Here is a 27,548-nt window from a genome sequence, read left to right as displayed (position 1 = left end):
ACAAGAGTAACAATAATGATCATAAATGGCGAAAGGAAAAAAGACAATAATTACACTACCATTATTACTATTCCTCGTTGTCATCGTCATCATGATCATGATCATGATCAGTATCATCATCATTATCATTATCATCATCATCACCATCATCATCATCACCATCATCATCAGCATCATCATTACAACAATAGAACTCGGCAGAGGGAATGAGATGAATGTCTTGCTCACCCATTGCACTTGAGGGCGCCATTGGAAGCCTGGTGGGCGTCGCCATTCCTGCCCTCCTCCCTGGCGCTGGAGGAGGCGGAGTCATGGATGGAGGAGATGATGGGGGAACTGGTGCTACTGATGCTGGTGACACTGATGTTGCTGCTCAGGCTGGAGTTACTCCCAAGCTTGTACTTTTTGCTCTCCTCCAGGTCTGCAATCAACAACAAAAATTGTGTCTGGGCACTGTATCATGAAAGTTGTCAGTCAACGACAACTGTTTTAACCCTAACTAGGCCGGGGGAAGCCTCCGAGGCCCCCCCTTCGACGTTTCGCGCCATGTATCGCTATCGCAAAAAGCTATCGCTGCGACGTTTCATGACTATTTTCTTTCGAATCTCCTGCATCTTTTGACACCAAATTTGCGATGCCTGGGCGCGCAGTTCCGAAGTTGCCCATAAATATGTATGTGCATGTCAGACCAATAATTGCTCAAAAATGTGAATTTGTGTGCAATTTCAATGCAAACTGTGTTTACAGGCAAATTTCATAAAAGCATGATTATTTGGAGGTTTTATTGATTAAAATTAATTAATAACATATTTTCTTGTTTGGAACAATGTCGCGGACAAATTTCATTGAAAAAACAATGAAAACATAAAGTCGAAAAAACAATGAAAACATAAAGTCGAAAAAACAAAGAAATACATAAGAAATTTAAGAAAATAATAAAATACATAAGGAATTCTTTCTGACTGCACAATTTTTTTCTCTAACATTTGCTAAGGACACTAAAAAGAATATTTACACAAAAAATGTGCCTGTTTTGAGCTTTATTTAGTGATTTATACCAAATTGTCTGATTTCATGCATTATTATGCATAAATTAGAATAATTTAGCATAAATAATACTTTTAAAAAAAATTAACTTCATGGTACTTTAGATTACATTATAGGCAATGTGCGTGCCAATTTTCCTGACAAAACATGGACAAAACACTTGATGAAATGCCCCCTCTCCACAGATCTAATGCTTGGTCGCTACCTCAATCATCATTACTGAAGCCAGTACTGGTGGGGTCACTGCTGATTAACCCTATTCTAACTGGGCTATTTGAGACCAAGTTTTTACTGGGGGGGGGGGGGGGGGTCAATTTGACCCCCCCCCCCCCCCCCCCCTTCAGATCTTGGCCGCCGATCGCACGATCGCTGCAAAATTTTTAGAGCCGGATGTCAACTACAAGATTACATGGTCTTACAAAAGAAAAATTGTGATTTTCTATTTTTAGTAAAGTAATCATGCAAATTTACGCATGAAATCATATTTTCACCTATAACTCCATTAAAAAGACTGAATGATTGCTAAATTTTTGTGTAAGAGTTCCTCAAGACACATTGAACAATTTTCTTGTAAAAAAATAGCACAATCAAAATCAGTTTCTTTTGTTTTTTATTGTTTTGTTAATTTCTTATGTATTTCACTATTTTTTTTACCTTTTGTTTTCTATTGTTTTTTGGCCCAAATTTGTTGCAGGCACTTTTTCAAGCTTATCTACATCAAAATTGATTAATTTCAATGGTTAAAAGTTGAAATAATCTAATTTACATCAATTCAACCAAAAAACACAATTTGCATTGGATTTGCACACGATATCATGAATTTGAGCCACTTTCGGGTTGACATGCATACGCAAAACATTACGTAACTTCAGAATGGTGTACCCGGACATCGCAAATTTGGTCTCAAAATATGCGGGAGACTTCAAAGAAAAAAATCATGAATCGACGCGGCAAAATCTTTGCGCGTTGCGGAATCGCAGTGCGAAATGTCGAGGGGGGGGGGTCAAATTGACCCCTCCCCAGTTAGAATAGGGTTAATAGTCCATGCACTGTCATTGTTATCATCATCATCAAAGCAAGCTTGGAGTTACTACCAAGAGTGCATTTTTTAGCTATCTGTCTGGTCTCTTATAAACAACAAAGTAATTTATTATCTATACCAGGTCATTATCACCAAAGAAACATACAAATGATCACTGTGTTGTGCTCACTGTCATTTCTGACAATAAACCTTTGTACGCGTGATGAGTCTAATGGCCCTTTCCCCCTCTATGAATAGGTAATGATTTCTATGATCATAATTAAATCTATCTGTCCCTTAAATAATCAACTCCCTTGAAAAGAAATGACTGTTAAACAAACCCTTCTGCTCAGGTGACGAGCTTATAAGTATCACACGCAGTGCAATTTCTGCCTCAAAAGTGATACACTGAAATTGATATCTCTTCTTTACAAACATGGAACTTCAAATGGAGTGACTGACATCACACCCAATGTGCATGGCTCTCACCTAATAAGACCATCTGTTCAAGGTATGATTCAGAATCATTCCGGATGGAACCTCTTTGGTTTCTGAAACACACAAACAATCAAACAAATGCAGGTGTAATCTCGTGACACAGGAAATGGAAAAAGGTGAAAGAACATTTGGTGAGCTCTTTATTGGCTTGAACTTTTATGGGTTTTGTCTCAAAGAGTATCCATCAAAAGGAGTCAGGTATGACATCCTGTATACCATATAGCATGACAACAACTACCGGTAAGTTAAATTGTCAGCTTGAATGGAGATACTTTGATATTGCCTGATTACACCCATATACTCAAGACCAATATTATGCGACATATGTCACACAAGTTCAGCGATTTAATCCTAGATAAATGTTTGGCTCTCTATACCTACTTACAGCAGCTTGACACACAGCAGTAAGCACTGAAACTTGCAGTCCGGTAATAGTCCATTTTTCAAAATCATTCTAAAAGTTGCAGGTAGCATCCCATTTATATACAGGGCATTTAGAGCATTCTAGGAATGTTCCTGAAGAGCCCTTAACTCTGTATAAACAGACAATTTGGCCCCCAAGCACTCTAAAGTCATGCACCTCTTGAGGCCAGGCTCAGGAGCGCTTCTGAAGTGCTCAAAACTCTGTATAAATGGTTACCAACATTTAGAATGCTCCAGAAGTGCCATGCAGTGCATGCTGCACACAGTTTACATGTTTAATTCCACATGATCACAAAGGTTACAGAGACAGTTAGGGCCCTTCTCAGCCACTTTGTATGTCTCAGCAGGCAGTGATTCTCCGTATGATTAAACTCAAAGGGGCATAAGTTGTAAGTACTTCAGGAGCGCTCAGGATCACTCCTGTGCCCAACTTTGTGTATAAATGAGGGATATACGATAGGTTTGGTTAGATATGTCACAGCAGGAAGAACATACCTTCTTGACACAAGTGAGAACTCATCTGATGTGATGTGCTTCAGAAAATTGAAGCAGAAAAAGAAGACCTAGGAGAGAAGATACAGCATTGAACATTAATCTTCATTTATTCACCTGACTTGAAAATATAATGTTTTCAATTACAGATTACCTCACATTGCCTCTATAGACCGATTCTGTGACGCGCTATGTGTATTTTTGGCATGGGCAGCGCCATTACGCGGTGTCTTAGCCGACCCCCCCTCTCCTCTCCCCCACCCCCTTCCGTGCACGGAATGAAAAACTGATGCATGGTTGCTTTAGCCAATAGGCGTCTCGTACTGAGTGCGCGAATGCTTGCTAAATGCGCGAACCTTTGTTACAAGTGCGCGATAAACATGTTGCCCGTGGGGTGGGGAAGAGGAGGGGGGGTCGGCTAAGACACCTCAAAATGAGCTCATGGCTGCGCCAAGTGCCACAAATTGTCTGCTGCCCTCAACGAACCCGAATCGGTCAATACTCTTGCAATATTGGTATCTCATTACTATATTTTTCAAGTCATGTATATGAGTAATGTCACTGTGGCTATGTGGATGAGACTAGGAACACTCAATCTTGAGGTCCTTGGTTCAATGCTGCTGGCAGCAACGGTTGTGCCATTAGGCAAGACCCTTTATTAGCTCATTGCCTAGACCTCTGCAGGCAGCTAAAAGCTGTCAGTCCCCTAGTAGATTGCTAATTAATGAACATTAAAGTGGCCACGTAGTATAATCCTTACACACATCATGCAAATTATTTTTTTTTTGGCTCTCCTGAAAATATATGAATTTTGATATGCAAGGTGTTGTTACCCCAGGGACGATATGGGGAATACAATTGAATATATAGACTTATTTTCAACTTGTACTCACATCTTCTCCTTTGCTTAATCTGTCACTGAGGTTGTGCCTGTCAGAGAAAACAGAATAAATGTCAAATTCATACTCAATTTATGGATTTTTTTTTCAAGTGGTAACTGTCTATTTAACTATGCCACACTTGATAATAATTCCTAGTAAAGATCACGACTCTGCTGTAAAAATGTATTAAAATATCTTCAGTTACCATAACACCTCTGCCCTCTTCAGATAGATAACCTTTTCATGTTAAGTGTTCTGAATGGCGTATTTTGTAAAAGACTACCAAATTCAGGAAGCTGTCATGCTAAACAGTCTCTATCATCCTCAAATACTACAATCTACATCTACGATGAAAAAAAAAATAGTACAGAGACATGAAGTTGCTCAGCCCTAGCAGTATACAAGGAACCTATGACTGCCTACCGGACAAATGTAATAGACAATACACCAACAAGAAAGATAAGAGCACAATCCATATTTGCAAAAATACTTGAAAGTTGAGCAATCAAACAGCTGTCAAACATTGTTTCAACTGCATAATAACACCCAATGACAGGACAGACTGAACATTCTATAGTGAAACTTAGTTGCAGGATTTAAAAGGTGTTGGCCAACAAATATAATCTACTTGCGCCTGTTGACCAAAGTTTCGGTTTCTGTGCAAATCAATAGCAGCCAGCACCTGAGACGTAGAACCCTCCTGTCTAATCTTAAAAGCAGCTGATGTAGGAGGAAGTGGATCGCAGCAGATATTAGATTCTAGTCAACATAAACATTTTGCTTTTCTATTGAGAAGTTGGAATGGGGGAAAGAGAAAATTCCTTTCAGAGGGCAGGTACATGAGGATTACAGAGAATAATTACAGTGACGAGAGGCTTACCCAAACAGTAACCAGTCATAAGCGATGGTAAGATACAGTATTTCAGCTGCAGTGAGGCTTGCGTGAGCTTTACAATCCTGTAGATGACACAATTTGTGAATTACTGTATTATCTTTTAACTTCCCCTCCAGAGCATGCTTAAAACTTTCTATAACTCTTTCTGTTTTGCAAATCTCCATATCAACATTCACAATATCATCAGGTAACAAGGGGATGTTGAGTGTTGGGGGGGGGAGGGGTTATGAAAGTCCTCTCTGAAATCAACAGTCTGTCCTCAATGAAAGATGTTTTGTGGATCTGATGACAAGAAGTCCACTCAAAATGCAGGACACTACCATAATGTCTTGATTCTGCAGAATTAAAAACCAGTGAAACTCTTCTTACCCAGCGGAGCGCGAAAAAAATTAGTCGCGCGAAAATATGTGACCCGCTACAACAAAATGATCCTAAAGTCGGGGGAGGTCGATTATTTGAAAATTGCATGACACAATTCCCTAATCTTTCTGCTTTAAATTGATATATAACATGTCCTATAAAAATAATCGGCTGCGGAGATATCGATGTTTAAAAGAGCGCATGTCAAGACGTCTGGGAAATCACTGTTTCGAGAAAAGCGCCCTAAAAGTTCTGCTTGCGACGCAATCACAATCAAGAGACACGCAAGTCAGTATTCACCTCCGGACAATAGAAGTTAAGCCCTAGCAACCCCCGAAATGCTCATTCAAACACAGCGTCGGCGGTCTCCTCACCGACCAATCAGTGACCAGGATGTCAGGAGAAGCGGCTAGGCATAGCGCAACCCGCCCGCACGCACCAGTCGACTGGGCAGTGTGCGAGCTTCACGCTTCAGTTAGCGGCAAGCAGCAAACTGACCAATGAGATCACTCTGGTCGTTGTTAGGGGCGGAGCCTATGTGTGGCGCTCAATCCAAATGTTCGAACCAGTTTCTGCTTCGTTGAAACGCCAAAAAAACATGGCCCAGAAAAACGCTATTGTTTGGTCTTTCCTTTCATTTTTTTGCTTCAAAATTTCGACAGATGATAGAAGACATGTCAGACTCTAATAATATGTCAAATTCAGAAAATCGTAAGTTTTGACCAATTTTGATGCTCTAACTTCAAACTCGATTTTCACGGCTTCGACCGTGCGCGACTTTAGGACCATTTTGTTGTAGCGGGTCACATATCCACTTTTACAGTACACAAGGAAAATACTTACATACAAGATGTAACGAGGCAAATGAAAGAAGTCATGGGATAGAAATACTAATAATGAGGTGTCTGACAAAAACCCGTGCAAGTATTCATATCATGAAAATGAATTGATTGATTGATTCATCTATGCATTCACTTATTTTGCACATTCCCTTATTGAGGGAGAAAACTTTGCCAAAACAAAAGATTAAGTTGGAGCTATATTACTTGACTGGTAAATGAACACATCTCAGGACTTACTGCCCATAGAGAAAGCCTGAGAAGAGAGATGTAGAGGGGAGTCCTGTCCCAGCCAGATATACAGTGCACTAACAAACCGGAATCTCCTGCAAGAAGAAAGAAGAAAACATCACAGGAAATGGGTCTGATGACATGACAAATGAAACATTATTTTTGTGTCAGTAATGCAGTCTAACGAGAAGAGATGATTTGAAGTTTGTCTCCCTCACTGATAGAAAATCAAATAAATATGTTGATATGTAGTTTTTCAGCATTTCCTGACTTTCTGTTTCAGTGATAGTCATATTCTCTGTATCATTTTGCATGTCTTCCCACATTTTATAAATCTCTTGCTACAGTGCTGGCTTCTGCATTTCATGGAAGGATGGTTCAACATTCAAACTAAAATTCATGTGACTGGTTATATCAACCTGAATGAAAAAAAAAAAATGTCCATACTTTTCATCAATCAAAAGAAAATAGTCTTCACTCTGGTAGAAGTCTGAAACAGTCAAAATACATTTATGTGATGCATGGTATCAAGGCATTTTGATATATCAAACAAGATAATGGAACAATCCTTTTGGTGGATTTAACCCTAAAAAGACTGGGCTATTTTGATGCTTAGCAAAATTAGGAGGGTGGGGGCTCATTCAGCTCCCCCCCCCCCAAGATCTTGGCCGTTGACCACGTGATCACGAGGAAAATTGGCATGTGCGTCACCAACTAGTTAATCTGCAAAACTGAATAGGAAATTATTCTGCACATATTCAAATTTATTTGTAATAAATTAATTATGCTAATTTATGCACACAAAAAAACGTTGGCTGTAAATGTGTAAATAAAGGGTTAAAACAGCTACTTTTTGGTCCATGTACTCTTTTAAGGATTCTTACTGAATGTACAACAAAGATGGCAGTATCAAAACTTATTATGTATTTTATTATTTTCAAAATTAATTGATTTTAATTGGTAAAGTAAGAATAATGATACATTTATGGATTAAGGCTAGAAACAGAATTTGCATTGGATTTGTACATGAAATCACGTTTTTGAGCAAGTTTTGGTCTGACATGCACTTACAAAATATTGTGTAACTTCAGAACTGTGTACCCAGGTGTTGCGAATTCGGTCTTAAAAGTTGCGCAAGACTTCAAAGAAAAAAGTCATGAAACGTCGCCGCCCGAGATTTTACGTTACAGATCTATCGTGAAAAATGTCAAGGGGGAGGGGCTCAATCAGCTCCCTCCCTCCCCCCAGTCTTCATAGGGTTTAAACTCTGCAGGTAGTTACAGTAAGCTGAGATAGCTACATTTCCTTTGAATTCACAAAGTAATATGATTCTTGTGTTGATCACAAATGAGGAAATGAATTGCTTCCAGTATCACTATTCAAAACGTATCACTATGCAAATTGTACCTATTTAAGTTTCAAGTCAGTGTCGGGTTCAATGTTGTAAGAGGAAATGTTTAGCCCATGAAAAAAAAAGGATGTACAAAATTATATTTGAAGGCTACATGCTACATTTATTGATGCTGTCCCACCTATGCATGTATGTGAACACTTCATTCTCAGTAGATATTTCAATAAAATGAGGGCAGTGAAATTTCATATGAATATACATAGCAGGGTTGTAACAGAGCAGATGAATAAACAAGTGGCCAGGCAAATTAATACAGTATATGATAGACTTATGCGTAACAATAAAAATGAGATATGCATATAAAAAGAATCTGTGCATAACAGACCTTTTCTACCAATGCATCACACAATTTTGCACCTTATGTGGATAAAACAAAGTGACTGAAAAGAGGCTCTTATGCACCACATACCATCCTTGATGAGGTAAAGCAGGAGCTTCAGGTAGTTTTGTGTGATTTTCACCAGGTCCCAGGACTGAAAAACAAACAAACAAGCCAATCAAAAGGGCAAAATAGGTCTTCATATATGGTCTCCATGCCAATCTATTGAACACCAAGTAGTTTACACACACACACACACACACACACACACACACACACATATATATATATATATATATATATATATATATATATATATATATATATATATATATGTAAACTGCATCAAAGCAGCAACAAAAATTAAATGGAGCTTTGACTCTAATGATTTATGGCAGGACAGCTTAAAGGGATCATATATTTTTTTGGTTGAGACCAAACTTCAGGTTTCTAGCATTCTTTGGTGAGATAACGAGAAACCTTTAATGAAATATGAAAGAGCATGAAATTCCAAGAGGAATTCAATGTTTATTTGATGGAAATTGGTTTTGAAATGGTTGAGATATTCAAAACAGTGCAACCCTAATAAAAGGAAGGACCCACCTTTTATTGCGATCACTTTGGTTTATTTTGTTTTCGGACGTCTCAGCCATTCCAAAACCGATTTTCATCAAATAAAATTTGAATTCCTCGTAGAATGGTATGCTCTGTATTGTTTTATAAGTGGTTTCGTGGTATCTCACAAAAAGGTAAAAGCCCAATCCTCATCTCCATCAATTCTATACCATCCCTTTAAAAACATTCATAAAACTGAAGGAGACTTAACAAATGTATGAAAATCTGAAAAGAGAAAGGGTGATATGGACAAAAGATCAAACACTTTGTAACCTTGAATAGAAATAACTGACTGCACACACCACCCCTCTTTCATAATGATCTACCAGGGTCTTGGCCTTCGGTCCGCCAATCAAGACTACAGTTTCTGAAAATAAAAACCTTGCACACTGAAACCAAACTATCAAATGCTATTAACCATTTTGTTTGTTTTGTTTTGTTTTTTCTTCTTCTTTTTCCAAACAGGGTCATAGAAGATAAGCTCAGAAGTGTTTTCATACGTGAGACTCACCCGATACATGTGCCAGTCTATGGCGGTGGAGGAGGCCACTCTGTCTGGTATGCTGAGATCTGCGTCGACAAAATCCTGAAAATAAACGACAAAAGTTGTGACTTTCTTCCATGAAACCCACCAACAAAATCCCATACAGGAATCCTCTGAACTCAGTCAAAATATAAAATTATTCACAGAAGAACAAATCTTTTCCGTTTGTTTTTGTGACTGAAGTCATGAGTCCATGTTTTCTACAACTTAGGCAACAGGCTTAAGTTTAGGCAAAAGGAATGCGATCTCTGTGCAATTTATGTGTGATAACCAGCTTTCTGGGAAGAGAGGGGTGGGGAAAGGGAAATACAAAGGCTAACTAACAAGAAATAATGAAGAAGAGCACCTTTTTTTTTTTTCATTTTACCTGTGACCAGTCGAAAAAGAGATTGATTCCATTGAAGCCGTTGTCCCTGAAGTCCTTGAAGAATTCACAGCCAGGGTAGGGGAGTGACAGCAGACAGAAGTCAGCATACCTGTGTTCCTTGTCAACCTTCTCAGACGATGTCACACTATGAGAACACAAGATGCGGAAAGTACATTCCATCATCAGTTTGCCGTCATCATCACTGAAGAATGCACTGATGTTTCTTCTTGCCAATTATTTTGTTTTTTTTTAATTCTAACCAATTACAGTATGATTTGAAGTTTTTCTCATGTACAGCACACTGAAAGCAGCACCACTTTCTGAAGGGTTATGTTACAACAATTTAGCATTTTGTAACATAAAAGCTACCACCTGATCAACATCTTAACCAATGAGGACGAGGCCCGAGTATACTCGGGCAAGCGTCTATGGGAAATGCGTGTTGCAGCAAAATCAAACCATCCTCAACAGGTTAATCCAAAGATTTCCAACATCTTTTGATATCCTTGATGTGTATTTCCCAAAGATCGGCTCTTGAGAACTGTGCATACATGTATATGCCATAGGCTACAATCAAGGTACGCGTAAATGTGTGCTGTGTATACATATTCCTGCTACCAGTTGTTCATCTTTCATTCATACCAGCCATTACTTCTACTGCAATGATTTTGACATCTTTCCTCTTATCCTCTCTGAAGTTTGCACCAAACTTTGATATGAAGAGTAAAATGGCATGAAATACAACGACTTTTGGTACAAAATATATAATCATAAACTTCATTGAATGGTCACATATTTTACATATCCATACTTAATTACAGCACTATCTCTCTCTTGTTGATATTGGTTTCAGAAACTGCAAACTCCATTCACAATACCTTCTCCTTATTCCTAAACATCACTGTTGCAAACCTGAAACACATTCCCTAACGGTGGCCATCTTCTGATATGGTAGGAGTAATAATAAGCAGAATGTACAATAAAATGTCACAAGATGATCACAGACGGCACAATTGATGCATTTCTACAACAACATAACATGCAAATGTGGAACCATTAGTTTGGGTGCTCTACACTTACTTGACCCCGAATTTGACCTTTTTGTTCTCAAGCATGAGGTCACAGACAGAGTTCACGGAAAGCATCTTCATGAGCTTGATATCTTGACCTCTGACCCGGTCAAACAGTGGCCAGTCATTGCTGGAAAAGAGAAAGAAAACATCTCATCTATATTATGGACTCAGAGAATGATTTTTCACCAGTCTGTGGTCTAAATCTTTGACATGCAAGCAGTATATCTCTGACATTTACAAGTTGTGGGAGAGTGAACCTACTATAAAATGTTAATACTGCACAAGTGATATGAGATAAACAAAATAAGGAACACTTGAATATCATCAGGATATCAAACAAGAATGATTTCATGTGATTTACAGATACAGTGAAGATATGCATGCAAGTCCATGGCAAACTTGTAAGGTGTCATGCTAGATAGCTTAAATGGTTCCTTACATTCCTAGGCAACATCTGGATGTTAAACTCTAATTGGCAGTTGATATGGTCATCAAGGATGTATTTATTGCCTCTTGGGAGCATTCATCATGTACCAAGACATCTTCAGGGATGTCAAACTATAGGACAATGTACATATCACGTGGGGAAATTCATTCTCTATGGAGAGGATCTACCATGTCACAAGACAAAGTTAAGCTGTAAAACTTTCTGGAGTACCTGAAGAGATCACAAAGAGATATTTATTGGGCCCATTCACAAACACTGAAAAAGCGTGATTCAAGTAACAATTCAAATAACTCTTTTGCCCTCTAGTTCATACATATACAGGCAAAAAAAAGAAAAAAAAAGAAAAAGTTCTAAACTGCACCAGTTCACGAAGAAAAATCGCAACCCAAATCCCATGGGTTTGAGAGAGACCAAACTGTGAATGTGTGAGTCTGAGAGCTTGGCCTGACTTTGACCTGACTGTCTGGTGCGCATGCCTTACATAATAGGATGTAAAAAATCAATACAATTTCATGCACTGTTCATACAAACTTGGCATAAGAAATGAAGCGCACCTATTTATAAAAAAGCCTAAAGTATTTCGGAGATGCCACACTTTTAGTGGTGCACATGCTTTTTGAATGTCACCAATATTTGCGATTATCATGTCCACAACGCATCAAAAAAATATGTTTTTTTTTTGTGTTGCAATTCACATTGTGATGCAAAGAATCGCAACTACTGGTGGCTGTGAGAATGGGCCTAATGTCTCTGGAAAATTAATCCTATAACCAATCATTTTCATCAAGATTAAGATGTTTATCTTATTGGAAGACTAAGAGACTGCTGGAATCCTTTTTTGAACTATTAACCTGTTCCCTACGTGAACCTGGTGGCCAGTGTAATACGTCTACAGGGATTTCAGAGTTCAGTATGGAACGGTTTAAGACAAAATAGGTTTCTAGTACCTTGCTGCTGTACTCCTGCTCATGTGTGTCATAGCCTCATCGTCATCTGGCTCTGCACTCTCACCCCCTGGTTGTATCATTTATTGGAATGGAAGTAAATTAACATAGTCAGTTAAAGGTATAATTTACCATTTGCAGATAAACAAAAACAAAAAAAACCCAGCATTAGTGCTTTAAAATAGTTCTGAAATGTGAGGTAAGGATAGAAACAACCACTGTAAAATTTTGAATCCGTATAATCGATGTTACACAAAATGTGAACAATAGTTATGATAAAAATGTTTCCAGACTAAACCGTCTACAGTTATGGTTTATTGAGAAAAATACTGATATCTCCTACTTTAGGCTTTATTGCCAAAATATTATATGGTAGGATGTTTTGTGATACAACAGACCTACAGCTGTACACATTGCATCAAAAGTGATATCTTGAACATTTTTTAAATCACTGCTCCCAAGGTAAACAGGACTCTTTAAGACAGTGATACAGATTTCAAGTTTTGCCAGAGGAGCTAAGTGTTGATGCCTCAACTTCACTCTATTATGCATGTCATCATCTATCAACAACCACACTGTGAAGTAATGCTTGTTTGAACTTCCGAACAGGGAACAAACAGAAAAAGTCACTGACAAACTATGAGTAAAGAGGAAGTTTTCACACCCAGCCAGTCTACATTCAAGATGATATGAATAATCTATTCATTACTTATTTAAAGACATTTGGAATAAGAGATGTGAAGAGGGAAAACATAAATACATAATTCATCTATAAAAACATTTCTGTATATGATATCTACTCTCTCTCTCTTCATCAAGCAATTGGTTTATAGTCTAAACAAACCTTTATCCATATCACACTTAATTTTGTAATGACATGAAGAACATGATCAAGTATTTACCTTCATCCTAAAACAAGTATCCTTTCAGGAAACTTTGATAGTCCTGACTTGAGAGAATTTGGAATTGACTGTAACCCCTTTCAGTATAAAAGTTGATTGTTCCCTACAAGAACTAGAAATATCACTTAAGGTGATTAATACCCCCGCCCCGTGACGACAGTCTTACCCAAGGAATGATCTTTCCTTGATCTTCTGCCATTTAAATGCCGTTACCATGGCAACGCAGCTTCCGACACGTCCAAAAAATATGTCTTGCACATCTTCCCACCAAGACTATTGTGTGTGCCACATTTCATAAGCTTTTGTCAAAAACTGAGGAAGTAGTTCAATCCACAAGATCTTTCCTTGATCTTCCGCCGTTAATATGCCGTTACCATGGCAACGCAGCTTCCGACACGTCCAAAATATATGTCTTGCACATCTTCCCACCAAGACCAATGTGTGTGCCACATTTCATGAGCTTCAGTCGAATACAGAGGAAGTAGTTCAATCCGCAAGATCTTTCCTTGATCTTCTGCCATTTATATGCCGTTACCATGGCAACGCAGCTTCCGACACGTCCGAAAAATATGTCTTCCACATCTTCCCACCAAGATCAAGGTGTGTGCCACATTTCATAAGCTTTGGTCAAAAAAATGAGGAAGTAGTTAAATCCGCAAGATCTTTCCTTGATCTTCTGCCATTAATATGCCGTTACCATGGCAACGTACTTTCGGGTACTGTCGAAAAATGCGTCTTGCACATCTACAACCAAAGGCACACATCTGTACCAAGTTTCATGGAAATTGGGCAAAAACTGAGGAAGTAGTTTGCAACACAAAATTTTCCATCATTTTGGCTCATAATATGTGAGCTGTTACCATGGCAACATACTTTTTGTCACTGTCAAGAAATGTGTCATGGTGACCTATATCCTAAGACAAACATTCAATATGAATTCCATGAGAATTGGAAGAACACTGATGAAGCAGTTTTGCCATGAAGCATTTTGCCCTATATTTTACCAATAACATGCCGTTACCATGGCAACGCACTTTTTGCCACTGCGGAAATATGTGTCTTGCACATTAATATATTCAGATGAACATCTGTACCTAATTTCATAAAAATTGATCAAAAACTGTGGGAGGAGTTCGCGACGCAAGATTTGTACCCATTTTTGCCCATAATATGCCGTTACCATGGCAACGTACTTTTGGGTACTGTCAAAAAAATATGTCTTGCACATCTGCAACCCAAGGCACACATCTGTGCCAAGTTTTATGGGAATCGGTTGAAAACTGAGGAAGTAGTTCGCGACGCAAGATTTGCAACGGACCGACCGCCCGACCGACCGCCCGACCGCCCGACCGCCCGCCCGACCGCCCGACCGTCCGCTGATTCCTATATACCCCCTTCAAACTTCGTTTGGCGGGGGTATGATAATAGGTACCTGAAAAGAAGTAGTTGAGACCGGATCTTCCATAGATTTCCGGACCTCCTGATAACGTAGCTGATCGACAGATGTGCTAGAGAGGAGCAGAAGACAAAGCAAGTAGAAATAAGTATCTCACACCGCAATATGCATAAAATGTGTACGTGGGATTGCCATGGCTAACATATTGGTCTCCATCGAAGTGTTTACTGAAGGCTTAATGTAAACACTGGAATGGAACCTTTCCAACCACTACATTGTACGCGTCAGCCAAGCATGCTCAGAATTCAGGAGAGCAGCACAGTATAAGCATGCTGAAGCTACACAGCGTTTACTAACAGGCTAATCATTATCATCATCATCATCATCATCATCATCATCATCATCATCATCATCATCATCATAGTAATGATAATGATAGTGATGACAATCATACTGACTATTTTAAAGCACAAGCCATGATACAGTCTGTAGGAAGTGTTTCGTTGACACACGGATATTCTCAGTAAATGAGATCAACAGTACAGGAGTCACGGCTCATTGAACACTAGTGTGCAAAAAAAAAAATCAAAATCCCAACTTAGTGACTGTTCACTTCGATCTTGCATATCACATCCCTATTTTGTTTTTCGGGGGGGGGGGGGGGGGCAGGGGTGGGGAGTGGAGGGAACCTGTACAGAAGAATTTCATTGGGAAAGGATATTCCATATGGACTTTAGCACATATCTATTACCAGTATATTTACAATTCAGATGCTTCCTGTGTTTTTTTTTCCAGAGCATGCACATCAAAATTTTAGGGCATTAGCATGCATGATTCATCACACTGGGGCATGGCAACATTGAAAGCACACATTAGTTATGGCAATTACCTTTTGTGCATAATGGGTTTCAATAGCCTGGTATTCACTGAACTGTAATGTACACCACACAGCACATACTGCACTTGTATGCTACAACATTTGTGAATGTGTGTAGGTAGGATGGAAAGTGAAATAAATTCTGCTGTCATCAACAGCATGAGATCATATGAAAAACAACAAAATATATTTGTTGGAATGAATCTCACGCATTACATTTTTATAGAGTCACCCACATTCCATGATTTAATGAAATATGATCAGTTGTTGGGCATGATGAGCAGCAGCAATCTACACAGAGGGATTTGTTTGGAGGATCAAAATGTTTATTTGAAGGATGCTAAATGAAACCACAAAGCACAGTATATAGCATTGTTGAATTTGTGCAGATCAGAATGTCAAACATACACGCTTGAAAAATGGATTTGATGAGGAAGGCAGAATTCTCTCACAAAATAGTGTTGGTGACTGTTACTGTAAGAGTGGACATTTTCGCACGACTAATTTTTCGCGCTCGGCCCGGTAAGAAGAGTTTCGCGAGTTTTTAATTCCGCAGAATCACGACAGTAAGTATGGGAACATATGGCAAGCAAAAATATTTGCGTGCTTCTATATTCGCGCTGGTTTCTGGTTGCGCGAAATGCGCGAAAATTTCCATTTTTACAGTAACTGGTAATTTGACATTTTGAAAGTAGCTAGCACGGATCCAGCCTTGTTGTACATTCAGCAGGTGCTACATTTGTACATAATTATGTATCACGTATTATTCACAGATGAGGTATAAGACACTGGAGATGATTATGCATAGAGTGTAAGGACAGCTGATCCTATGATCAACAATCCTATGACAGAGGCTTGCTATTAATACTGATCATGCACAAACTGAAGATGGATAGACTGCAACAATTATGTACCTTTCCTTCATACAGGATTACAGGCATGACAAAGCGTTCCCGACATCGGGCAAACCTTGACCTAAACATCAGCTCTCGCAGCTTGCTGATGTCATACAAACTCTCCATTCTGCAGAGGAAATATAAAGTACCAGACTCTAAACATCACAGCAGTCATCCAAACTAATGTTTTATGCCCTGAAGAGAAAACCATGTAAATACAAAGCTCAATGTTGACAGGCATTTTCAAAGGGGAAATAAAACAGCAACAACTGCAGCACAGCTAAAACATTCTGTGGCAGTCTCTTGGTTTAAGGATATTTCTTTAAAAGTAATGTTACATACATGTACATATGTACCTGCTCAACATTGTAGATAGTGAAGGTGTAACATCAATGTTTCAGTCGGAATAAAATGTGCTGAATGTACAAGTGCAGCTGGGTTGACGTGCCAATACACCCCGACCAACAGGCAAACACACATGTACAGTACAAATGTCCTTTGTTACCAATCCAAAATTTGGTCTCGTTCAGTTCCGAGACTCACTGATCACATGTTGTTGGCAATGGCGTCTCTTTTGTCATTACAGAAGTGGATATCCACCTACGTGTATATTTAATACAGCCATGCAACGACTAGCCATATGAAGATCTTACAGCCAGACAAGCTTTGTGTTCCTTCATATCTCTTGCCTACATACTGACTGCATTGCTCTAAAGACTGTCCATAAATAAATAAACAAACTGTAATTTTATGAATAGGTCTACAAGACTTTCAAACAGTGTAGAGTGAGTTTGTCACTATCAATACTTAATCTTAAACAATATCACTTACTGAAAGTTGTAGATTACATTTATAAATATAACTAGAAATAAGTTATGGATATAAGAAACACTGGACCAAATACTGATGCAATAAATTCACACAGACACATAAAATGTTCCTGATCTCTTTGCAAAGAATGAGACTTTGATACTCGCCTCTCTTCTATCAGAATGTCATTCTCCAGCATGTACTCCATGATTACCAGTTTCCCTGGGTAGTGACCACACAGCTCCCCATTCGAGTTGAGAATGACCTGATGCAAATAATATATTCTATAGGTATAATCCATGTCGACCATGAAGGGTGAAAAATAATGCATGTTTTGCAAACATATGCATGTAATATATACATGTCCAAATCCCACTTTTCTAAAGGTACCATATAAATCTTAACGTTAATGTTAAATTTTAAAGCAGGTAAACGTATTTTAGTGGTTCACAGCAACTCTCATTTATGGTCCTGCCATCTTGCCTGATTTCAAATTCTTTATGCTCTATGATATACAAACGTACATGTCGTCGCTGGGGTGACAAGACCTTGTATCTCAAATTTTGGTGAAAATGACTTTTTTTTTTGGATTAATGGTCAGATAATTGGTTAAGTGATGTCCTGTCCAAATCCTAACTATCTTACCCAAAAAAAGAAGCCACCACGGCATGTCAAAGGAAAGGCTATCCCATTGGGTAGAGTGCTTTGGCAGCCATGTTTTTGGCTCTCCGGAACATTTGACATTTAGTAGACCATACGAGGTCTTGTCACCCCAGAGACGATATCTGACTCTGCTATGGTTCTACACTTCTTCAAGAACTGGGGAACCTTGAGTTCCGAGTTTTAGCTTGCAATGAAACAAAATTATCCAAATATTTTCATGTGCAATTCCTCTTTCTGGACAATCTTTCTCTAATCCTCACCACTGTGACAATTACCAAAATGCTAAATTTCATCACTGCCAAGTTGACATTAACCTCTATGGCCAGTAAAAGCAGAACTCATGGAAATTCCATAAGCAGATGAAGGAAAGAAGAACTAATCTAAAATGCAACCACTGGTTTCATCAACATTGCCAAGCTCAAATTACAGCCAAGCTGTATGCTATGGAGACAGTTTTGCCCTTAACTGATCATCCTTGATTTTGTCTGTAGTGCTTGGAGCATTAGCTCATACCATCACATATCTGTATAACATTTTTCAGATACTCACAGAATACTTGTAGTCTTTTCCGAACAGTGCAAGACATTTTCTCTCAAATCCTTCAATCTGAAATGGAAAGCAAATATGAGTGTACATATCAAAGTATTGCAATAAATTAAACAAAAATACCACCATTTAATCTGTTGTTGTTGTTGTTTTTTAATGAACAATCAATTGATTTGGTAATGCTTATAAATCAAACCTTCCCACGGTTGTCACATTTGGATACAAAAGGAACTTTATACTTCCTCTTTCTTCAAGACACAAGATCATACCATGTACACATTTCAACAGAGAAAACAGTGTAATCAATCTCTTGAACTGATCATTCTACCTGATCATTCATATAACACTTTCCTAGCACCTAGGAAGTTGACATCAAAATGACTCTTTTAATTACCCTCTTCAAAATATCAGCACAAGCGTCACAGGCATGCAAATATGAAATATTATTATCCATACAGAGGATTTTTAGAGCCCAAATACAAGTGTTATTTTGTCAACGCACCTCATAACCTCCGACCCACTTAGAAAGTTTGTTGACGCACCTCATAACCTCCGACCCACTTAGAAAGTTTGTTGAACTCGACCAATATTTTTTGCCGAGGCGACCAATACTTAAAATATTGGATGGCAAGAGGGGGATTCCCCAAAGTTTTTATAAACTGCACCGTGATTGGTTGAGATATACGAAATGACCCGATATATGAAGTAAAAACGTCTGTGATTGGTCAATCACGAATTAACTAAAATATCGATTTTTCCCCTAAAATTCTGAGTTTATACCAGCAAATTTCATATATTAATTAGCTACAATCAAAGTACATAGATCATTGTTTTATCACGGAATGAAGTGGATTAACTTGCACTGAAGAGTGTACCATACCCCATGTCAGGATCAAGTACAGAAGGAGACCATACAGCACTCAGAGACAAAAAGGGTAAGTGAAACTATTCTTTGCTAAAATCCTCTGTAGGATAATAATGATAATATTGGATGTCCTATTTTCGGTTAATACAGGGAAATATTGGACTTGCCAAGCAAAATATTGGACTCGTCTTCGACTCGTCCAATATTTGTGCATAGCTTGTCCAATATTTCCTTGTATTAACCTCAAGGCCATCCAATATTATCTTTATCATTTCAATATCCATATTAATTATGTAATGTTGAAATTAAATATATATAACTGGGCATAAGATTTAATATGTAGCAGAGCAAGACACACAAATAGGCACACAGACAAAAGTATTGGCTATGACTAAGGATGGAATGAACTACAACTATACATGCTATGTAATATGTAGCATGTACATGTACAGCTGTGTACAATGTACATCATCAATACACAAAGTACAGGTACTTTGTAAGAAATACCCTTTGTGTAATATCATTGAAGTAAAGTATGTAGATAAGTACAGCTTGACATATAGGTTGTATGTGCAGTTCTGGTCTGGTTTCTACTTCATGTGGGTATAATGTCCAAAATTACAAATACAGCCATTTGCAGATGAAACAAAAAACAAGTTTTAGTGCTTCAAAATAGTTATAAAATGTGAGTCAGGGACAGAAACAACCAATGTAAAAATGATATAATCAGTGTTAAAGGGGATGGCTAGTAACTGATCAGTGGGAATCAGTGGAAATGATCAGGGACGATTGTTCCAATTCTTGTGGGATTCATTTAAGAGTACATTGTATATCGGTATCTATTATTGTGTGAAAATTATTTGCTTCAGAACAGTCTCATATTCAGGTAATGTGCAGCTTAATGCCCCGTCACTGTACAGGCATGATAACCTGGAAACATTAAACTGCACATTACTTGAATATGAGACCATTCTGAAGCAAATAATTTTCACCCAGCAATAGATATATAATGTACTCTTAAATGAATCCCACAAGAATTGGAACAATCATCCCCCAGCATTCCCACTGATCAGTTACTAGCCATCCCCTTTAAGTATTGCTTGATGTAAAAAATGTGGACAATAAATAATAAAAAATAAAGTTATTTCTAGAACAAACTGTCTACAGTTAAGGTTTATTGAGAAAATAGTGATATCTCCTTATTTTAAGCTTTATTGTGAAAGTTTTAGACAATGTGTATGGTACATGTAGGATGTTTTGTTATACAACTGACCTACACATATGCATCAATATGGTAACTCAAACATTTTTAAAATCATTTACTGCTCCCAATGGTAAATGATACCTTTAAAGTCACATTTGATGCATGGTGAAGGTCAGTTGTATCACAAAACATCCTCGCATATAAGAATTTTGCAATAAAGCCTAAAACATACGCAGATATCACTGTTTTCTCAATAAACCATAACTGTAGACCTGATTTATTAATTTAACCATAACTGTATAGATGAAGTAAATTGTTCACATTTGTTTAAATACTGATCAGATTAAGATTTTTATACTGGCTAATTCTATCCCTAACTCAAATTTTATCAACTATTTTAAAGCACTTAAGCTGGGTTTTGTTTCATCTGCAAAATGTTGAATAATGCCTTTAAACCTTGTACAAATATTCCAGCCCGCATTCAGTCTCCACTAAAAACATCTAATCATTTCCTATACTTCCTGCATTCAATGCACTTTATTACATCACACATTACAATGACAAGTATCAGTTAATGGGGGAAATCACTCTAAATTAGTGAAATGTCACGATGGGTTGAGAAATATCATGTATGTTTACATCAAATCACCCAGATGCAAATCATTATGGCATACGAATGTATGATATTAGAATTTGAGTAGATATTCAGCAGATAGTATTAAATTCAGAAAGGATTCTCAGTTGTTTATCCTGTAGAATATGATGTCTAATAAGAGACCATGATGTCTAATTTATGACGAGCACCACAGGAAACACATGACCTACTTGTACATGAATGTCACTTTCAGAGCTGGAGAGCTCTATCTCCCCTCTGGTGCTCACTGAAGCAGAGAGAATCTTATCAAGACTGTGGTATGAAGGTCAATATTGCACCTAATATGATGTCTTACAGCCAATAGCACCTCAAAAATCACTCTCTTGAAATAATATATCACCCGGATGCTGCAAATTTGATATTTCCAGAAAAGTAGAGGCACTAATGCAATTAACTTTGTTCTATTTCAAAATACAGAAGTTTAAGCAGTTGTTTATTATGTCACACTTTACTGCCAGTACATGTAATGTAATGTATGTAATGATTTTTGTTGAGGAATTCCATACTATTCATAAAATTGTTACATATTCATGGTACAGTCTGTAAGTCTCCCTATCTACTCATGACGTAAAAGTAGCAGCAACTATAAACACATATCTAACCATTAAAATAAAATGTTTGAGGATAAAGAGGGATTGAAAAAGCTATCCACTGCAGGTACAAATTATGATGAAAACAATTCCAAAGCTAGATTTCCTTTGTCAAGCCTACAAATAAGGTTGGAAAGAATGCTGAGAAGACATATTGTAATGACATATTCTTACAGTGAGTTGGTGGTATTTACAAGCATACCTACAAGTATGAACAATTTTCTTCAACATCTACTAAATTTGCTAAAATAAATGATGACAACAGTCATACCACTGATAATAGGGAGCTTTAGATTTTAGACGCGCGGACGTTCAAAGGAAAAAAACATGTTCTGAGCTTGCGCAGTAGCGCGCGTAAAGTCAATCTATTTTTAGCTTGCGTCGCCTGAGTTGTTTACTACGCGTACTGGGCTATTTTCACGTCCGCACAATTTGCGACGTAGAGAGCTTCTTCATGCACTGATCATATGGGGGCGCGATTTTATTTTTTATACGTTGCGTCCCAGCGTAATCTAAAGCTACTTTTCCACACAACGCAGGGAGAGGAGAACGTCCAGCGCAAGCGTCGGCTCAAACGTCTGCGCGTCAAAATCTAAAGCTCCCTAATAATCTAGAAATACACCACTGGGATTGGCACTGATCTCTCACAGTAGAAAATAATAACACCTTGGTGCATACAAGACAGTTATCTTGAGTAAAAGAGTTCAATCAGTTGATCTGGAGAAAATATGAGCAAAAACAGACATTTAAAAAGTCCTACTTCAAAGTCAGCATCATTTAAATCAGTGTCATTTTGGCTGTTTTTAAACTCCTCATTTGTTTGGTCTAGAAAACTATTTTTGTTTTCTTGAATTTTCCCCTACCTAAACCTACAACGTAATATTCTAAATTTTCCTAATTGTCTTGTCAATGAAGAAAATACTATGATCTTCATTTTACAAAAATGAGAGCAGAAAACATATTGTAACAGCCATTGTAGCATGGCAGCTACAATTTGTACATGTTGGATATACAGTGTAAAGACACTCTTGTCGCAAAGTCATTGGAGAAGAATGATCATGACTGTACTTGTCTTCGCAGTACTATCTAATATCTTTTTCTTTTCTGTAGAATGGATACAGTAACTTAGATGGGCAAAATAAAACCTAGCATGAATTAATGAATGTTGATCAGCATGGCATGTCCAACAAGAAAAGCACTCTGAGAGCGCAGACCTCCCCCAAGCAGTTACTGTACTTTCCACCGATGATCTTGCTCTTCCATAGAGATCAGTGATTTCCACCCATACGTACATATGTATGCTGAAAACATAACCTCCCCCCTTGGCGGAGGTAACAATTACAAACAAACATGCACTGAAAACACACACACAAGACTGTACTTCATTCTGGGAACACCTGCATGTGCTGTTTTAAGCTAAACATTATAATTGTTTTTCAAGTCATGTACCAGTACTTCAGTGTATGTAGTACTAGTATGCAATCTAGTTTGTCTGATGATCTGTTGAGTATCAAAGGATAAAACTAACAGTCACAACATATCTTTTGACTAGCGCTACAATGTGTTTGTTTGCATGCACTTTCATAATTCTGCATGAGTTAGGGGTCATGCATTTGCAGCAACAGGGTCATTCACCTCTTGTACTTTAAAATGTTGTTTAAATACACATAAAGGCATCCCTATAAAAAGAATCAAATCTTTGTAGATCTATTACTATTACAACTTAGTGTGTGTTACTTGCACTCTTCTCATGTCAACATCTGGTACGGCGTGTTTTTTTAACCAATCTACATTCGATCGAGCGCTCTCTGGCACTTTACAGTATATTTGTATAAAATTCTTATGGGGTACATCAGGAGGCGGTTCACTTTTGGCACAGTACTGTATCACACAGAGCTCTTTGGGAGCACTTGAGCACTCCTCAGAGTCCTCTCTCACACAGTAAGAGCACCAGTATTCTGTCAGCTACCGGTATTCGGTCACTTATCACTAGTCACCAGCCAGTAAGTTCAACTGGTCACAACACACGCAAATCACATCAATTCACACACTTTCACACTCATTTACAACAGGAAACTCCCTTAGCCACCTCCAAAAATCCATCCAAAATCCCAAATTTTACCATCAAAAGTGCAGAATCAGCACTACTTTCCAAAAGCGCGCGAATAAGGCCCAGTTTTAAGAGTACGGGTCGCTGAAAAAGCGCTAATAATCGAGAAATGGGCCGTTCTCTCGTAGGATTTTTTTGCTTATAAAAATCGCAAGCTTGGAGTGTGATGGTATCCTAAAAAATGCAAAAGAAAAACAAAATTTCTGTACGTGCCAATACAGTGTCTCAATGTACAAGGGTTAAATGCAAGTGCCGAGGCCCCAGTATTCGGTCACCAACACTAGACAGGCGCCGCAAAGTCCCCGATGCAATTTTGCGTCAACAAGGTAGCGTGCGCGCACGTTTTTCAGCTGCCTTGAACACGCATTGACTTTGAACGCGCATATCGCGTGACTGAATACTGGTGGCGGTGACCGTATACTGGGGAATTTTCAAGGTGATACTGATATCTATTTTGCAATTTTGTGAAATTCTGTGTGATATTTAACAAAATGAAAATTGAGATTAAAGAAATTTGATATATTTCACATGACATACATTGCTGTAGATATGATGTATAGGCAGGTATCCTATTACCGAACAGTATCCTGTCACCGAACGCGTACATTTTCAATGGAAGCCCGTTAAAACAACTCGTATACGCGCGCATCCATTGCACTACGCACGCGCTGTTATCTCACAAGGGAGGCCGGTGCAGAAAATATTGCTAAACTGCAGCAAAAAACAGAAAATTTTAGTAATAATCGCTGAAATGTTGGTGTTTGTTATTCTGCGTTAATAACATTGACCGAAAATGCAATGCCTAAATTTCCCCATACAGAGGGGGCATGTTCGGTAAATACAATACGTTTTGCGTCGGTAAAAAGACACAGTTTTTTTGGAAGGGTTATTTGAAATACAGATTTTGTTAAGTGCGTGGCTTAGTTTTCAAATAATACTGATACAACTAAATTCATCAATATTTTAATTATCTTCTGGGAGATCTTTAGCTAAATTGAAGCATATGTTGCCCGTCTGGAGATATTAAATAAAAATCGTTCGGTAATAGGATACACCTCCATACAATGACAATGTATGTCTGCACTATTATTTTAGTTTGAAAAATATTGCAAAGAAGCTTAAGTGACCGAATACTGGGGATGTTACGCTATGGTACAGAACATAAATGGGTGAATTCGGCCTAGCGGGTAAATAAACTCTGCCACTTGTAACGAGGGCGTTATCCAGCTAACCTGTTAGGCCTAATTTACCCATAAATACGGTAAACTTTAGATACCCGGTACTAATGTTACATCAAATGTTAACTTTGTAACTATGTAATGTACGTTAACAATAACAGAGTGCTGAAACACACCAATTCAATTGACTATCAAGCAGTCAGCAGTGCTTCCACCTGAACTGATTGAGTGAAAGAACAGAAACCTATCGTTTAACCATACACAGCCCAGTCGCTGTACATAGGTACGTCGCGACGTACCATGTACAGTGACTGGGCTGTGTATAGTTACCTATCGTTAAGACATTTCAGTCAATTGAATTCATGACATTTGTACGGACACTCCACAGAATCACATACGACATACTAGGCTACTGCAAATTTACTAGACTAGCAAGTAGAATCCTATTCCGACCTAGTTTATTTACACCCTCATTCCCCCTTCTTTCATTTCGTCAGTTTTATGGTTTCTAATTAAACGTGTTATTTATCAAATGTTATTTCCCTGTCCGTGTGGACAGTCTGGCTAACTCACCTTACTGCTGTTAGAATTATCCCGAGCTCTGTAGGGAGTCTTTGAAAAGTGATCAAGCAGCTGCCGCAGACTGGAATCACTCACGCTCATAGGATCATGTGCATGGCTCTCTCCCATGGCAGTGCCCGATGCGATGAGACACCTTCTTACAGGGCCGTGGCTTGAGGGAAGAGAAAGTCTTGGATCTTCCCGAATGGGATGGGTGTCACTTACGTCTTGCAATCCAAACCGTTGATTGTTTACACGTTGACAGACACTGGCTTTGTTGACGCGCACAGCATATCGAGTTGTTGAGTCTGAACCGTGAACTTGAGTAAGCCATCAATGAAAATCGCTATAAGCTTGCTTCCTTTACTCGTGTTGTAGATCGTCTACTCGTTACGATTTATACAGAGCCCAGCATAGCTCGCTGCTTGATGTTGTACACACCGCAGCTTTTGCAGCCGCGATACACAGAACACGACGCGACGTACAGTAATAGAACAGTGTCAATTTCTATAAGTATACAATAATAATAATAACAACAACAACAACAGTAACTGATGGCCTTCTTCAAGCCGCACGTATTTGACAGCAACGTCTGCTAAATTGTAATTCTCCCCCTCCCCCCCCCCCCCCCCACACACAAACATTCCTCACATGGGCCTTGTCGGGGAAAAAAAAGAGGAAAAAGGGATAAAAGATAAAGCAGGAAAGTAAGAATTCACAATACTATCCCATAATTAGTCAATCAAAGGCCAAGCCACATTTGATTACTGCAGAGACTCCAACCCAAGCGCCTTCTGATCTGGAGATTCTCCCGCCTGAAACCCCTAGCAAACGGGAGACTCCAAGTTGATGTGTGAGAAGCGCGAAGTTCCTAGGATTCTAGATGTTCTCTGGTGCTATCAAAGGCTTGTTTTTTCAACATACGATAGAAATAAGTAAGAAATCCTTTCCACCGGGAGACACAGAGCCAGGGCGGGAGAAATCAAATCTCAAACGGGAGAACGGGAGATTGTGCAAAAATGGGCTTTCGGCGGGAGATCTCCCGTCGAAAACGGGAGAGTTGGAGTCTCTGTTACTGTTTTCTGCAAGCACAATGCCACCTAGGGCCTGTTGCATAAAAGTTACCATTTTGGTAACTTTGCCATCCAAAGGTAACTACCATGGCAACAATACTCGAACAGCCAATCAAAATCAAGAATTCCATGGAAGTTACCATTGGATGGCAAAGTTACCATAACGGTAACTTTAATGCAACGGGCCCCTACACCCTAACTATAATACACAGCCGTCTTCGCACGGCGTCTGGTCAGGCTAACCTGCACGCATGATATATGTCTGGAGCATTCAGAACAAACATTAAAAAAGACAAAAAGGTTTCTTATAACAAATGTTGATAAATGTACTGCAGTTCGAAGAACTCTTCTTATAACTGCCACAACCAACACCATAAAAAAAAAAACCCAAACAAATATCGCAAATAAATGCATGAACATGTATATGACACAGCTGTGTTTACCATGTTGGTGCATTCATTTGCGATAATGTAAACACACACACACAAACACAACACACACATATAGAGCCTACATGACTTACTGGTATATTTTATGTAAGTGCACTGATCAAAATTTGACACATTAAAGTATCTATATCATATATCTTTCGTGTGTAAAGCAGTGTTAAAGAGTTTTGTGTTTTTAATAGAAACTTTAGTATACAGACTTGATGTAACTCGGTGATAGCTGTGTAACTTCTTCAACAAGGAACTTTTAATGACCCACCTTAAAATCACACCTTGTGATTAAGCCCACACCCCTCCTCTTATCGTGCACACAAGTCATATTCAACTTCGTGATAGGCTGCATTATATAGCCCTTTGAAGATTAC

General features: G+C 38.4%; 1 protein-coding gene across 1 annotated transcript in view; it reads right to left on the bottom strand.

Annotated features, from left to right (window-relative positions):
* LOC139717163 (phosphatidylinositol-3,5-bisphosphate 3-phosphatase MTMR14-like) overlaps positions 1 to 25,786 on the bottom strand; it is a 31,841-nt gene extending 6,055 nt beyond the window's left edge. The window contains exons 1-16 of the mRNA XM_071628664.1: positions 25,674 to 25,786; positions 18,502 to 18,558; positions 17,457 to 17,554; positions 16,498 to 16,606; positions 14,743 to 14,818; positions 12,412 to 12,478; positions 11,024 to 11,143; positions 9,944 to 10,088; positions 9,544 to 9,618; positions 8,508 to 8,571; positions 6,697 to 6,782; positions 5,243 to 5,319; positions 4,375 to 4,411; positions 3,485 to 3,552; positions 2,558 to 2,619; positions 229 to 421 (exon numbers count right to left, since the gene is read on the bottom strand). Of these exons, the coding sequence (XP_071484765.1) occupies positions 229 to 421; positions 2,558 to 2,619; positions 3,485 to 3,552; positions 4,375 to 4,411; positions 5,243 to 5,319; positions 6,697 to 6,782; positions 8,508 to 8,571; positions 9,544 to 9,618; positions 9,944 to 10,088; positions 11,024 to 11,143; positions 12,412 to 12,478; positions 14,743 to 14,818; positions 16,498 to 16,606; positions 17,457 to 17,554; positions 18,502 to 18,558; positions 25,674 to 25,763 (1,424 nt within the window). The 5' untranslated portion in view covers positions 25,764 to 25,786. The remainder of the gene's footprint in view (positions 1 to 228; positions 422 to 2,557; positions 2,620 to 3,484; positions 3,553 to 4,374; positions 4,412 to 5,242; positions 5,320 to 6,696; positions 6,783 to 8,507; positions 8,572 to 9,543; positions 9,619 to 9,943; positions 10,089 to 11,023; positions 11,144 to 12,411; positions 12,479 to 14,742; positions 14,819 to 16,497; positions 16,607 to 17,456; positions 17,555 to 18,501; positions 18,559 to 25,673) is intronic.
* Between the last annotated feature and the right edge of the window lie 1,762 nt (positions 25,787 to 27,548).

Source organism: Diadema antillarum, unplaced genomic scaffold, assembly GCF_040938485.1.
Source record: "Diadema antillarum isolate AM-2024a unplaced genomic scaffold, OU_Dant_1.0 scf00000072, whole genome shotgun sequence".
In the NCBI taxonomy this organism is placed as follows: domain Eukaryota; kingdom Metazoa; phylum Echinodermata; class Echinoidea; order Diadematoida; family Diadematidae; genus Diadema; species Diadema antillarum.
Note: the sequence above shows the minus strand (reverse complement) of the source record. Positions and strands in the feature narration are given on the sequence as shown.